General features: G+C 40.9%; 1 protein-coding gene across 1 annotated transcript in view; it reads left to right on the forward strand.

The window, feature by feature from the left end:
• PKD1L2 (polycystic kidney disease 1-like 2) overlaps positions 1-13,811 on the forward strand; it is a gene marked incomplete at its 3' end in the record, with an annotated part of 35,918 nt that extends 22,107 nt beyond the window's left edge. The window contains exons 24-41 of the mRNA XM_010082673.1: positions 276-506; positions 722-823; positions 1,020-1,198; positions 1,536-1,682; positions 2,204-2,403; positions 2,554-2,780; positions 3,289-3,496; positions 4,455-4,683; positions 5,459-5,690; positions 6,142-6,238; positions 7,655-7,795; positions 8,452-8,637; positions 9,323-9,650; positions 10,165-10,298; positions 10,864-10,991; positions 11,318-11,478; positions 12,962-13,172; positions 13,710-13,811. Of these exons, the coding sequence (XP_010080975.1) occupies positions 276-506; positions 722-823; positions 1,020-1,198; positions 1,536-1,682; positions 2,204-2,403; positions 2,554-2,780; positions 3,289-3,496; positions 4,455-4,683; positions 5,459-5,690; positions 6,142-6,238; positions 7,655-7,795; positions 8,452-8,637; positions 9,323-9,650; positions 10,165-10,298; positions 10,864-10,991; positions 11,318-11,478; positions 12,962-13,172; positions 13,710-13,811 (3,243 nt within the window). The remainder of the gene's footprint in view (positions 1-275; positions 507-721; positions 824-1,019; positions 1,199-1,535; positions 1,683-2,203; positions 2,404-2,553; positions 2,781-3,288; positions 3,497-4,454; positions 4,684-5,458; positions 5,691-6,141; positions 6,239-7,654; positions 7,796-8,451; positions 8,638-9,322; positions 9,651-10,164; positions 10,299-10,863; positions 10,992-11,317; positions 11,479-12,961; positions 13,173-13,709) is intronic.
• Positions 13,812-14,818: the final 1,007 nt, after the last annotated feature.

Raw genomic sequence — 14,818 nt, forward strand, 5'->3', positions numbered from 1 at the left:
TCATACCGGACAAAGCTTCAAATTACATTTCCATTTCAATTTCTTGGGGTGGGCTTCTATATAAGAAGAAAAGGAAGCATTCTGACACAACTGTATTATACTATGATGCCTGTTTTCTGGCTTGACATTAGAATTAATATTTCTGATTGGAACTTGAACAATTATTTTCTGTGTAGCAGCTCTCCACACTAACTTACCAATCTCAGCACTTTTTATTTGCTTGGCAAGTTATCTAATACTTTGAAGTTTTATTAGGAATTTTTTCTGGTTTTCAGGTAGGACCAAAAACAAATCCTAGAAGCACACAGTGTCTCTGCAACCATCTGACCTTCTTTGGAAGCTCCTTCTTCGTCATACCCAATGCCATAGATGTCAGCAAAACTGCACAGCTATTTGGTACATTTGTGGAGAACCCTGTGGTGGTGACAACTGTAGGATGCATCTTTCTCATATATGTACTTGTAGTTATTTGGGCTCGAAGGAAAGACATCCAGGATGATGCTAAAGTAAGTCTTCAGCTAATAAAGACTGAATGTATTTAGGCAAATGCCTTGCCTGTTTTAATAGGAAATCTTCAACCAATCCTGCTCCCTTCCCTGTAACCCTCTGTTTACTGGTAAGCACATGCATTGTTCACAGGATGACAAATTCCTATCCACAGCTTTAAGGAATCCATACTTACAGAACAGCTAACACACTGCTTGTATTGTGTCACTCACAGGTGAAAATCACAGTACTGGAAGACAATGACCCCTTTGCTCAGTATCGTTATCTTGTGACAGTTTTTACAGGACACCGCCGTGGGGCAGCCACAACCTCCAAGGTATCAATGGCACTGTGCGGTAAGAGAGTTTATGCACTCATTTAGAGAAGAAGAATAACAGAGCACCTGAGGCTCAAAGGCAATGTCTAAGCCAGAAAGTCCTTAGATTTGATGAAAGCAAGAAGAGGATACCAGAGGAATAACCATACACAGGATCGAGATGTGCAAGTCCTCATTTTGCCATCTTATTCTCCAGGTGACTCTTACCCTCTATGGACTGGAAGGAGAGAGTGAGCCACACCATCTAACTGATCCTGACACACCAGTCTTTGAACGTGGAGGAGTGGATGTTTTCCTACTCTGTACCTTCTTCCCTCTTGGGGAACTGCAGAGTATTAGATTGTGGCATGATAACTCAGGGGACAGTCCATCCTGGTAAGTGGAAATCTGGAGACCCTGGGAAGATCTGCAAATTTTTTTTAGAATTATAACAGTTTTTCCTTTCTAGCACTTGAAAATTATTGTTTCTACAGTTCTAGAAAGGAAAGAAGTGTTAGTTTCTCATTTTTTGCAGATGAATGGATCAAATAATAATCAAAACTGCAGGATCAGGAGTGCTGTGTCCAGTATGAAATGAGATTGTTCTGTGCCTTACAGTTTAGATAAAACCTAAGAAGCTGAAGGCCAGAGTTTGTCCTCCATACTCCTGTTGAGTCATGAATTTCATACCACTCAGTTACATATAAATATGCCTCGTATGTTTTTCCAACAGGTATGTGAATCGAGTATTGGTCCATGATCTGGCATGGGATCAGAAATGGTACTTCCTCTGTAACTCTTGGCTAGCCGTTGACATTGGAGAATGTGTCCTAGATAAAGTGTTCCCAGTAGCTACAGAACAGGACTTGAAGCGGTTCAGGTACCTTCTGTTTTATGGACTTTTTTACTCTTAGAATCATAGAATTGATAGCAATCAGTCTAGAAAAGCAAGTATTCAAAAAAAGATCCAACCCCTAGGCAAAAAAAGAAAACAAGCGAGGTCTTTCTATTGCCCTCAAAGGGCTCTGAACAAGGAAAAGCAGAAGGATGGTTAAGTAAGTCTAATTGTTACCCTAACAGTAATACTACACTGGAAATACTGATGTTAAGGAAGGATAGCTTCATAAGACCTAGAGAAACCCAAGCATCTTATCTTCCCTTATGTGTAATTTCCCTAAGAATTTATATAGAAACTGCTCATGATTAGCTTTCCCTCCTTGGTGTGTCCAAAAGGAAAGGGCTTAAGTAGCCATGACCATTCCACAGAAATCAGGTTGTGATAATTTGTTAATTTCTCATGGTTATTATTTGACCTGTGAACAGGTCAGGACCCCGAACTACAGCTTTATTCTTCCCTCTTCTTTCTAAGAATACCTTTGATTTCCCTCTCCTCCTTCCCAGTAATCTGTTTTTCATGAAGACCTCCAAGGGTTTCCAGGATGGGCACATCTGGTACTCAGTTTTCAGCCGCTCCCCACGAAGCTCCTTCACACGAGCCCAGCGCGTGTCATGTTGCTTCTCACTGCTGCTCTGCACCATGCTGACCAGCATCATGTTCTGGGGAGTGCCAAAGGATCCAGCTGAGCAGAAGATGGATTTGGGTAACAATCCTTACCATTGCTCGGGCAGGGAAATAGAGAGGCAGCAGAATCTAGAAGCAGCACAGTTGAACAAATGGGCTTTTCCACAAGACAAAGATCTGATGGTTTCTGAGGTTGTTTTCACTCCTCCCCTCTGTTTCATCTTGACAGGTAAGATCGAGTTCACATGGCAGGAAGTCATGATCGGCCTTGAGAGCTCCCTCCTCATGTTCCCCATCAACCTGCTCATTGTGCAGATCTTCAGAAACATACGACCCCGGCCAGCCGCACAGGGGAGAGAGAAGAAGCCGGGAAAGAATGGTCGAGTGTCCCCAAGCCTACCTCCCACCCCGCAGGTCCCCCAGGCTGTCTCACTCACTCCAGAGGCTGTGACAAAGGCAAGTCCCTGTGGCTGCTCCCCAGTGAGTCCTGCACTGCCCTCTGCTGCCATACACTCCTCAACATCCCCAGTTCAACAGCAGAACTCTTCCTCTTCAGATGCCCTTCAGCTTGTCTGAAAAGCCAGTTACGCACTGGTGCAAAGCACTTATGTACATCCCCGAATTCATTAAGATCTGCCTAGGTACATCCCAGCACTTGCACAACCACTGTGTTCAGGGGTTAAAGTGAGCATTATGCAAGACAGCGAAGATAAAAGGTGTCATAGATCTCCTCTTTCTCAGTTTAGGTCCTCAGGCAGGGAAGCTGTATTTTTGAACCCTAAAAGCTGTCTTGCTGAACACATTGAAAGCTGCCTGTCACCTCCAGCACCGCAGGATATGCTAACCTTATCCATTCGGGATTGGTTAGCAGTCGGTGCAGCTCCCAGCCAGTGGTGCCTTTAGGTCACATCAGTTTAAGTCGCTGCAGCCAGAGTCACTGCTGTGTTGCTGCTGTCTTTTCTAGGATATAAGAAGAATTGCCAACTCACTCTTTAAAGCCTTTAAGACTCCATCTCTCACTTCAGTATCAGATCTTGGAAAATCAACCGACATCAACACACTTTTGGCATTGGTTGAGGACATCATCTGCCAGCAGAACAGAGCTGGGCAAGAGTTCTATGATAAGAACAAAAAGAAGGACGACCCAATAATTGTCACATTGGATATACAAGGTAAACAACACAATGTGACATGCCTGCTGAAACCTTTGCAGTGAAAATGATGGTAATGCCAGATAAGATGACCCAAGCTCTTCTTAAATACTGACTCAAAGGCAATTACAGAATCACAGAACAGCTGAGGTTGGAAGGGATCTCTGGAGGTTGTCTGTCCACCACCCTGCTCAGAGCAGGGTCAGCTGGAGCAGGTTGCCTAGGATCACATCCAGTCAGATCTTTAATATCTCCAAGGATGGAGACTCCACAAATTCTCTGAGCAACCTGTTCCAGTGTCCAACCACCCTCAAAATACAGAAGCTTTTCTTTGTATTCAGACAGAATTTCCCATGTTTTAATTTGTGCCCTTTCACTGCGTACCACTGAGTGCCCAACTGAGTAAAGACATTGTGAAATTTCTATTTCTTATGCTGTAGAAATAAATGTTAGCTACTGCCTGGCTTGTGAGCAGGATCAGTATCTACATCAGTTTTTTCACAGTTTTTGTCCCATCCTTTTTTCCGTCTTGGCCTTGTGCTGTTGTTCCTTTCAGTCTGACTCTTAACTTAGGCATTCACTTATTTTCAATTAAACAATAATATATGAGTAAACAATCCCACTGATTTCATTAGGACTTGCATTTGGCTTTTCCAATGAGTGTATCAAGCTACTAATCGCACAGGTAAACTATGAACAAATTAGCACTTGATCTTATCTGACTTCTCTATTAAGGTTTTAGGGCCTCTGTCTTACTAAGTTGCCTCCTGGCAACAATTCCAGCCCATTCCAGCAGAAAAGCATTAAAGCTCTAACACTAAAGTTGCTTTTACGTGTCCCTTCTAATGTGACTTTTCACTTTGTCACATTCATAAACTTGAGCTCCAGTTCTGCTAACCTTTGTACCGAACAGTATTTTAATTTAGGGATAGCTATGCTAACTTTCTTTTAAAAATATTAAATAACTCTTTACTTGCAGAAAAAACAAGAAGCCCAACTCCAGAGAAGGGAATTTGTGAGCAACTGAGATACAGTGATTACAATCGCTGCTTGTACATGCAACTCCAGCATGTAGAGATGGAGCTGGAATTACTGGGGCCCCATAAGTTTCAGATGCCTCAAAGTTACACACAAGCTGTTCGTCAGGTTCAGCACATGAAGAACCTCCTCGAGAACCGGATCTGCTCGTCAGCATCCATCAGTGAGAGGTAACCTAGTTCTCATCTCTTTCTCAGTATAAGAAAATTCAGGTCATGAATTCAAAACTAGTCAGGAAGATGGAGCCCAAATAATTACTGGTTAATACAGTGCTAGATAACCATTATTATAGCTGTAGAAACATGTTTTACTATTATACTATTGTAGGACCAACAAAGACATATCAATGCACCGCCAACTGCACACAAAAGCAATGATGACAGATCATCGCTCTTTGTCATTTTTGCCTCTGAAACTGAATGTTACAATACAATGCCACATGATGGTAAAGGGCTGGGATAATCACTGAGCTCCGAAGTCTCAGATGTCTCTTAAAATATATGGATAAGGAAAAATTAATAAGCAGACAAAAATATGCCAGTGAAATATGATAATTAAGCTGGAAGTATTGAAAACAATAGCACTAATTATCTCTCTGGCCTTTATGGTGATCACAAAAGATGTGATCCAGCAGCTAAAATGCACTCATGGTTTTATTTGTCAATATTTCTACTGGAGGATCAATTATCCATGAACAGAGGAGTAAATAAGCCTATCATATTTGTTTCTATTTTAGCTGATCTCTGCGCACTTCCTCACATTTTGCTCACTGTACCTTTTGCTATCCATATATCCTATATAACTGCATTAGTTAAAAGAATTTAGAATATTTTGAATGAGATTTTAAATCATAAGATGTTCCTATCCCCACTGAACCTGAAGACTGTGATTTTGGCTTCTGTTCCACTGCAGACTGATTTTTTTCTCTTCTGGTTGACTCTCAAGGTGGTCCCTTACTCCAAGCTTCTCTGGTGACGGCAGGAAAAGTTCTTCTTCCAAAGGGCTGCCCTGGTGGTTTGTGTACATTGCTTGGTTCCTTGTTGCAGCCACCAGTGGGGTATCTGGGTTCTTCACCATGCTCTATGGGCTGCATTACGGCAAGGAGAACTCCATCAAGTGGCTGATCTCCATGGCTGTCTCCTTCTTGGAAAGTCTTTTCATCACGCAGCCCTTAAAGGTGAGATCCTCAGAAATACAACCACTGGCCACTATGAACTCATTCTACTATGATTTCAGGAAGACAGTGTAACGTGTACTAAAGAACCACAGGATTTAACATGTAAAATGAGAAGCCTTTGCCCTTAAAACAAGAGCTAGCAGGTGGTTTACAGAGTTCTGTTGTCTTTGCTGGCATTAACTCCATTAGTTTAATCTCCTCTGTTTTGTCAGAGTTTAATAAGTGATGAGGTTTCTGATCAGGGAAGATGTGTCATATGGAAAAGTCAGTTTAGCTGGATGGACCTCAGCACTGTGCACTGTTCTCTTGTTTATGAGCTTCAGCTGTGTGAGTTCAACAAAACCTCACAGCTGTTCTCCTACAGTGCCTGGCTCCAAAGGGATCCAGGCCAAAGCCTGAGCTTCTTTATATAAAACGGGCATACAGTGAGTCTAGAGCTAATTCTTTCCAGGTGCTGGGATTTGCTGCTTTTTTTGCTCTGGTTCTGAAGAAGGTTGAACACGAGGACGAAGAAAACACAGCTATTGATGGGCCTTTATCTGCACCAGGTAACTGTCTGTAAAATAAATTATTAAAGAAAGTGCACTGTTCTCCAAGCTTTTGGAGTTCTTTATGTACAAATATGTATCTCACAGGTCAGTTGAGGTCTTCACTAGTTATCTTTATTTACCTGAGTCTTAGCTGACAAAGTTAACAGAAATCACTAAATCCACAGGTGCTGTGACTATGGCCCATCCGTTAGCATTCCCAAGAACAAGGTGGAAGTGGAAACAAACCTAAATAACTGGTTTTGTGCCAGTTGGAAAAAATATAAAGACCACTGTATGTTTAGGCTGGTTAAATCTTGCAGAACACTTAGAGGAAGAGACCACAAGATCAAAAAGATAAAAAAGAAGTTCTGGATCAAAAGAATGCTACTTTCTTATTTATTTTTTCCATATGTTTTTAACTCTGCAAATATACATACATGCACAATCTCCTCTAGCACTGTCGTAAAATTGCCCGTTATTGGAGGACCTGCTCCAATCCTGCTGCCACGATACTGCTATTTGACTCCTTCCTTCCCTCCATCCCTGGCTTGCCTTTGTCAGGAAAAAAGAAATATTCTATATAGATTCATACTAGATCAAGAATTGTACATGTGGCTAGCCCATCACTTTTCAGTCTGTCAACATTCAAGGAACATCTAGAAAAAAAAAAGTGGCAAACTGACTGAAGCCATTATAATCAAAACTAATGAATCAGTGCTATTAGTATGCAGTAACCATGCTTATTTTAGCTTTCACGTCAGACATAAGAAAAATCAGATATACAAGGAGGCTTGTTTTAGCTCTGTGCAGACATCTCAGCATTCATAGCATGGCTGGCAACAAAACCTGTAAGTATTCCACAGCCTAGTGAAAACAAACATGTGACAGTGCAAAATGTGCTCTTCATCTAAATTGGTAGATCTTTATCTCACAAGCATATCTAAAACTCAAGTTCTCTCTCAAGGAAATTTTCCACCTCCTTTAAGTCTTATGATACAAAAGCCCTCAGTATGCATAGTTTTCCACAACCACAATTATCCGTATTACTCCCATAAACCACAGAGTGGCTTCTGCAATCTTAATCAGGTCTTTAAAAAGCTGATAGCAGCAGACAAGAGTCCTAGGTACAGCAAAGAATCCTGATCAACAGCTTCCTCCCTGATCAGTCTCAGGCTCTGAACACATCACCTTCTGAGATGCTCTGCCTAGAGAGAGATGTCTGGACTATACCTGGGCCTAAACCTCACATGCTGTGTTTGTGAGCTCCTTCCCTCCATGCTGTTGCCTTACTATCCTGATTGTTAATGCCACATCCCCTGTCCTCCCAAGGGAAAGCATTAAATAGAAATGTTTCCTCATAATGTCCAAAGAAACAAAAAGCAGGACATAGATGATCTGCTGACTAATTCCAAGGTTTAATGCCCCCACTCACAGGTGATTCAAAGCCTCTCTTTGGAGCCCGAAGGGACAGTAAAAGCAATATTTACCGGCCACCTCCTGCCGCTGATGTGGAGAAAATGAAAATCAGCTGCCTGAAGGAGCAGAAAGCATTTGCCCTCATCAGAGAAATCCTGGGTATTATCCATATGTTGATCATCTTGTTTTATTCAGTAGTATGCATCGGTATTTTTACATCAATGAAAATACTGTTCTCTTGGGTGAAAAAGTTTTGGCCCATCTTTAGCTTTCTGCCAGCGAAGTGGGAAGGTTAGCTGGATAAAAGTGTGGCTAAAGCTTGATTTCATGGGAATGAAAAACATTACAGACACCTGTGAGGTTAAAGTTAAGGTAGAAGAAGGAGGTCAATGCTTAAATGAAGTTGAAATCAAAAGAGCAGATGGAGGACACCTTTGGAGGCCACCTTTCTAAAAGCAGATAGTATCTACAGATAATGATTTATACCGCAGTTTTATTTCCTCTAAAAACAATGGAAAAAATTACCACAACTTCACTTGGAACAAAGACTAATAATTGTATTTGGAGCTGTCATTAAGATTGGTGTTCAGCCAGCCTTCCCACTTTTCTCGACCACTGCTCATATTCCAAGTGTGATATGCTTAAACTGCAGCACGCTGAAGCAATTTGTGTGAATTCATTAGCACTGGTCAGTCAGAGTCTAGCACAGCATCTCCTTAACCTAGTAAGTGATGGCAGCAGCAATCATTCCAGCAATCTATTTTGAACAGCAGTGTTAATTCTGAGCTCACCTGTGCTGTCCCATTTTTTTCCAGCCTACCTGGGGTTTTTATGGATGCTGTTACTGGTTGCCTATGGGCAGAGAGATCCCAATTCCTACTACTTAAACAAACACATTGAGAACAGCTTCACAGATGGATTTCATGATGTCTGCAGTTATCGGGATTTTTTCACGTGGGCAAACACTACCTTAGTCAAAAATCTTTATGGATCATATAAAGGTGCTGAGTCACATTGTTTCACTTCACATTATCTTCTATACATCTCCCTAACTTGCACATGTATATTTGACTGGAGAAAGAGACTGTGTGTGCACAAGGCTAGTGTGGATTCTTATGATGTGAATACTAGTGGATAACAAAAACCCCCCAGCCTGACTCCAAGCTTCACGTCACGTGCCCTGATATTGTCCTTATCTTTAACAGAAATCAAAAGTTCTGCACTGTTATTTTACATTTTTCACATTTTACATTACTTATTCCAGATATTCAGATCTATACCTGTTTTATACGAGTTTCTTTCCATAATTAAAAAAAAAAAAAAAAAAAAAAAAAGGGGTGGCACTACAAAGTTTTTCCTCAGGAGAGCTGTGTGCACCATGACTTAGGTCACCGTGAAGGCTGATTGTGCAATATCACCATGTTTCTATCCAGCCATATCCAGTAATAAATATGACCCGTTTTCCAGCTCACATTTGAAAGTACAGATAGATAATGATACTGAACTCCGTTATCTACGAACTCATCAACATGAGGGCTTCATTTTCATTGCTGTTTTTCTTACAGTGTTTTTTTAGAAAATAATCTATAGCAAAATATTAATGCAGTGAATTATAAATGAGATTAAGAAATATTATTAGTAGCTCTGTCATATTGCCAGTGCTGCTCTTTTTCGTCTCCCGTTTAGGATTCATTACAGATGGCAATTCCAAGCTGGTGGGTAGTGCTCGAATTCGCCAACTAAGAGTCAAAGGAGACACCTGCCCTATTTCTCCCAGACTCCAGCATGTGACGGAGGAATGCCATGCTCCATATTCCCTACAAACAGAAGACACATCAGATTACGGGGAACACTGGAATACTTCAGTCTTTGATAACTCCTCTGACTTGAGCTCAGCATGGCAGTACCAGAGTCAGTCCAAACTGAGAGGGCAGCCCATCTGGGGCAAACTTGCCATGTACAGAGGAGGGGGATATGTGATTCACCTGGGAACTGATCCTAAGAACGCCTCCAGGTACCACTTGTATTCTTGTAAATTAGCGTGTCTGCTGTAGTGTCCATGGTGCTCTTTCCTCTACCCTGTTTAAGAACCATTTCAGACTGCATCCCGAGTTTTCCTGCTGTGCATTGTGCTGAATATTGTAGATATTACTGTGGTGCCATCATTGTAGTCTATGTTCCTATCATCTTGCTCCATGCTAGGTAACAACCAGGATCTAAAATTAGAACCTTTTTATCCTGACCAGTATGAAGTAAATGATCAGATACCTCAGGCACCTCAGGTTTAGCATTGGCCAATATCTGGTACCTGCTTCTCCAGAGGAGCCAAAACCAAACTTACTGCCTAGACTAGTAGTACAAATATCCCCCTCTCCAGACTTGACAGACAAGATGTCCTCTTGAACACCTTACCTTTGGTTTACTCTTTCTCTGTGATACTATCCAAACACTCCTATCCTCCATGTGATACTGCCTCTTTCCTGTATGAGTTACATCACTGGCTATATATATATATATATATTTGGCAGAATTCTCCAGTACCTTTTCAACAACGTCTGGCTAGACACCTTCACAAGAGCAGTGTTTGTTGAGTTTACAGTCTACAATGCCAATGTGAACCTCTTCTGCATTGTAAGCCTCATGTTTGAAACCAACGCTTTAGGTGAGAACCTTTTTTAAGTTACACATCTCTGAAGACAGCAAGCAATGCACCTACAGAGTGCAGACTGACATGCTGTCAATGTTTACCTAGTTCCTTATTCAATAAACAGAAGTGTTTTAATAAATCTAACCATGGCAGAATCGATGCAAAATTTATAAAGCATTTAGGAAAAATGTAGCACCAAAGTAATACAGACCATAATGGAATATCTTATGTTTGCTTATGCTGTGGTCATCTGCTGAGGAAAACATGGTACTGAAACTTAATCTCCAGAATTTACACAGCAGGAACAAGATCATTTCAGCTAATCAATACAATACTAAGATAAAAAGTACAAATAACAGTCTGTAGTTTTTGTTCCAGAGGACTTCTAATATATAGCCATGTAATCATATAATACATAATCTAGATACAACAAAGAAAATAGTGAAACTAGATTCTGGTTTGAAGGCCACAGAAAAACATTTAATCTGAGCAGTAGCCTCCCTCAGGTCTGTCCCAGTATTGGAAAATGCCCAAATCAGACCACAAAACTGAGCTCATTTGAACATTGTTTATTTTTCAGGGGCCTTCTTTACAAGCGCAGAGCTGCAAAGCATCCGGCTTTACCCATACACCAGCAGTCTCCACATCTTTGTGGTTGCAGCAGAAGTAATTTATTTTCTCTTTATTGTGTACTACATGGTAGTACAGGTGAGAGCCAATGGAAAGTCTGGCTGACAGCATCACCTGGTGTCTGGTTGTGATTTCACTTACAAAAGCTTCAGGATTGTACTTGATTTCAGTAGTGCTGCTGCAGACTTGCACCAGTGGAAGACTGAAACAGAAGATTGAATCAGATCTGTATTATATGATAGGAAGGTGACATTTTATTTTTCTGGAATGCTTCTTTTGAGAAATGAGTGCAAGATGTGGTTTTATCCATGTGCTTTATCGCAGAGGGGATAGCCCTAATCTTTAGAGGGGTAGTGTATGATATGGAGTCAGAGACTGAAACAGGAAAACTCCTCTTTTCACAGGGAAAACTGATGAAGACTCTGAGATGGAAATACTTCCACAGCAAGTGGAATCTCCTGGAGATGGCCATTATATTGATTAGCTGGAGTGCCCTGTCAGTGTTTGTGAAGCGGACAATCCTTGGGACCCGAGACATCAGCTACTACCAGGAACACAAAGAGGAGTAAGTACTAATGCTAGCTGGTGCATCCTTTGTCAATGCTACTTATAAAGAAACAAATCTATTTTTCCTCTTCCCAGACAGCAGTTTGTCTGTGCTAGGTAATGCTACCCTATATTACTATATTCATGAACCATGAAAGTATTTCAGGGCTTAGATTTGTGTCAGCAATAGGATTTTCTTCTGATATTGCTCTACTAAAATCCAGCAGATTTGAGCACCGAGTTCCCCAGCCTAGCTGCTAGTTCCCTATCTGCATCACCCTCCTCTGCATCACCAAGCCTTTCTGCTACAGGACATCCATCCAGACAGTATATAATCTGCCACAATCTCTGATGTAAAAAAAAGCCATTGGGTAGAGAACAACAGTGGCTTATTTTATACATAATGGAAAATTTTAATATCTGTTAAAAAACGGTCACACAGGAAAGAGGTCATAAAACCACAAGACAATTTAGGAAGGAAAGGACCTCCGGAGGTCTCCGATACAGCCTGCCGCTTTGGTGTTAGATCAGGCTGCTCTGGGCCTTGTTTGGTTGAATTTGGAGAATCTCCAAGGATGGAGGTTCCACAGCCTGCTTGGACCCCTCTTCCAGTGCTGAAGCACTCTCACCGTGCGGGGAAAAAAAATTCCTGCACCTCCAGGAAGTGTCTTACTACATCCTCTCTATAACCATTGACTAGGTAGTTGTAGACAGCAATTAGAGGCCTCTTAGCCTTCTTTTCTCCAGACTGAACAAACACAGCTCCCACATCCTTCTCCCGTATGTCCTGTACCCTTTCAGAGGAAAGAACAAGCACTTCCTCTAACCTGACAGATACTTTATCGCTAATGCAGGGTGCATATATCGTATAGGTATACGTCATGTGCTATATTAGCACACACAATTTATAAAAGCTTTTTGCGGTCACTTCTGTTGTAAACAAAATCATAAGTACAAACAATGTGCTACCTTTATAAATGGTAAATGTAAGTATTACCAAATATTTTCAGCTAACATTAAGTCACGGACCACAGTTCTGACCTCCTGTCTTTTACTTCATTCCTTACAGTACCTTCTCACACAACCTGTTGGAAATTAGCTAATCTCATCCCCGCTAGTGCAGCCTGCTAGACGCACAGCACCAGTATCCCCATCTTCCTCAACTACACACGGACAGAACCTGTCTTCCTTTCTAAGGGTCAGAATTTGATAGTAAGGTTGCATTAGCTGCCTTTAAACTGTAACTTGCTAAAAACGAGCAGCATTTCAGCTACAGCCAAGACCCTCTCTCAGCTGAGATGGCAAAAAAACTCTGTCACATGCAACTTAGCTTTTTGTGGGCACACAGCAGGAAGTACAGACAGGAACATTCAAGCAGGAACTCAAGCTAGCTCTCCACTGAAAGCAAGGACAGAGTGACCGGCTTTTCCAGCACACTCATTTATGCACTTCAAAGGTTTCTGTGTGCATGGTCTAGTACATCTTTTCTTTTTTTCTAACAGCGGTGTAAGCTTTAATGAAACAGCAAGAGCTGATGCAGTCCTTGGCTACCTGATTGCATTCCTAGTGCTTCTCTCCACAGTGAAACTGTGGCATCTCCTGAGGCTCAACCCTAAACTAAACATGATCACTTCAACTCTAAGGAGGGCATGGGGTGACATCTCTGGATTCATCACTGTTATCGCAATCATGTTCCTCGCCTATTCCATTGCTGTGAGTACCACTATGGTTTCTGTTGTCTGTAGTCTGCATCCAGTGCTGCCATGTTAAATGAATTATTTCTCAAGGCTGAAAGCAACACAGCTTTGACATGTAAAACTGAATAAAGCTGCCTACCTAAATGTTAGGTTGGCAGCTTGGAGTCCAATTCTTCAGTATAAGTGAAAGAGAAGTTAAAATACTTAGAGGTGGGCTAAATTACTTTTCTTGTCGTGTATTTGCAGGTTTTTTACATTATCTAGTGGCAAGCAGGTATAAGACATTCTCATATCTATATATCTCATATATGTAGATTTAGCTCTTACAGCTAAAACATTCAGAAAGTGTGAATCCAGTTCTTAGCTCTAGCTTGGTCTTCTTCTGTGACCTTGCCTGGTGTTTCCTGTTTGTAAACCAGCAAACCCCAAAACACAAAACAAACATTGCTCTGATGACAAACTAGGAGAGATTTCTCTGATTACAGCAGTCATTAGCTGACTTTGCAGCAAGTACTCTGATCATGACACAAGATATGCCTTCTTTCCTCTGCAGACAAACTTGATATTTGGCTGGAAGCTCTCCTCTTACAAAACTCTCTTTGATTCAGCAGAGACCATGGTCAGTCTTCAGCTGGGAATCTTCAACTATGAGGAGGTACCGTTTCTAATTTTGAGAAGTTTATCACTGTGTAATTAGCATCTCAGTTACCAAATACGCTTTGAACCAGCAAATAGAAAGACTTTCAATTAGTGCTAGACATTAACCTAATTTTGCAAGCTCCACAGCTTCCTACATCAGCCACCTTTTCTCATCAAGACAAGACACCAAGCGAAATATATCTCACATCCCATTTTGACCATCAGTAGACTCATAATGAACCTTTCACTGAGAAAGGTGCTCTCATTTTAACTAGATGTGTTACTTACTGACTACAGAAAGTTTTGAGCAATTTCCTTTGAAAGCTACAGACAGAAATGTGAGTGATGCCCTGCATTTGTTCTCAACACACATCCACCAGCTTCTCAAGAAAGGGAAGGCTTTTCACAAGGGAACTTTATGTTACTTTTTTATTATTATTATTGACTTTTTCATTAAGTTCTTTCAAATATTACAATATCCTTTGAATGACTCTTTGTTGATTAAGGTAGTTCTTGGACATCTCTGACTGTGAAGTCCTCCTTGGTGGATGTTTTTAGACCATAGAGCTTTGAAGATCAGTAATTGGGCATAAAGTTTTTCACATCTACAATTCATGTTGTCAATCATGAAAATATATTCCTACATTATAGCTTACATGAAAATGAAGGTTTTGGATTTCTGCACAACCCTTAGTTGATATGTGTCCATGTCAGTCTGACTGGGCTTCTTTGTAAAGACACTACTAAATAAAAGCATATGGAGATTTCATCTGTACCTTGAAAGCTGAGGCATGATGGAGCTTCAGCTGTTAGTTCTGTGTATAAACAGATCCCCAAGCTTGTCAACTTTCACCTGAAACTTCCATAACATTGTATTCAAATGCAACCACTTCAAAAAACCCAAAGTTTGCCCATATTCATATACCATATATAAAAAATATTCTATCATCTTTGTACTGTATCACATCAATGTAGGTAAGTGACTAAAGGAGAACATTTATATATATATATATAAAATATTAA

This window comes from Pterocles gutturalis, unplaced genomic scaffold (genome assembly GCF_000699245.1).
Source record: "Pterocles gutturalis isolate BGI_N339 unplaced genomic scaffold, ASM69924v1 scaffold50684, whole genome shotgun sequence".
Taxonomy (NCBI): domain Eukaryota; kingdom Metazoa; phylum Chordata; class Aves; order Pterocliformes; family Pteroclidae; genus Pterocles; species Pterocles gutturalis.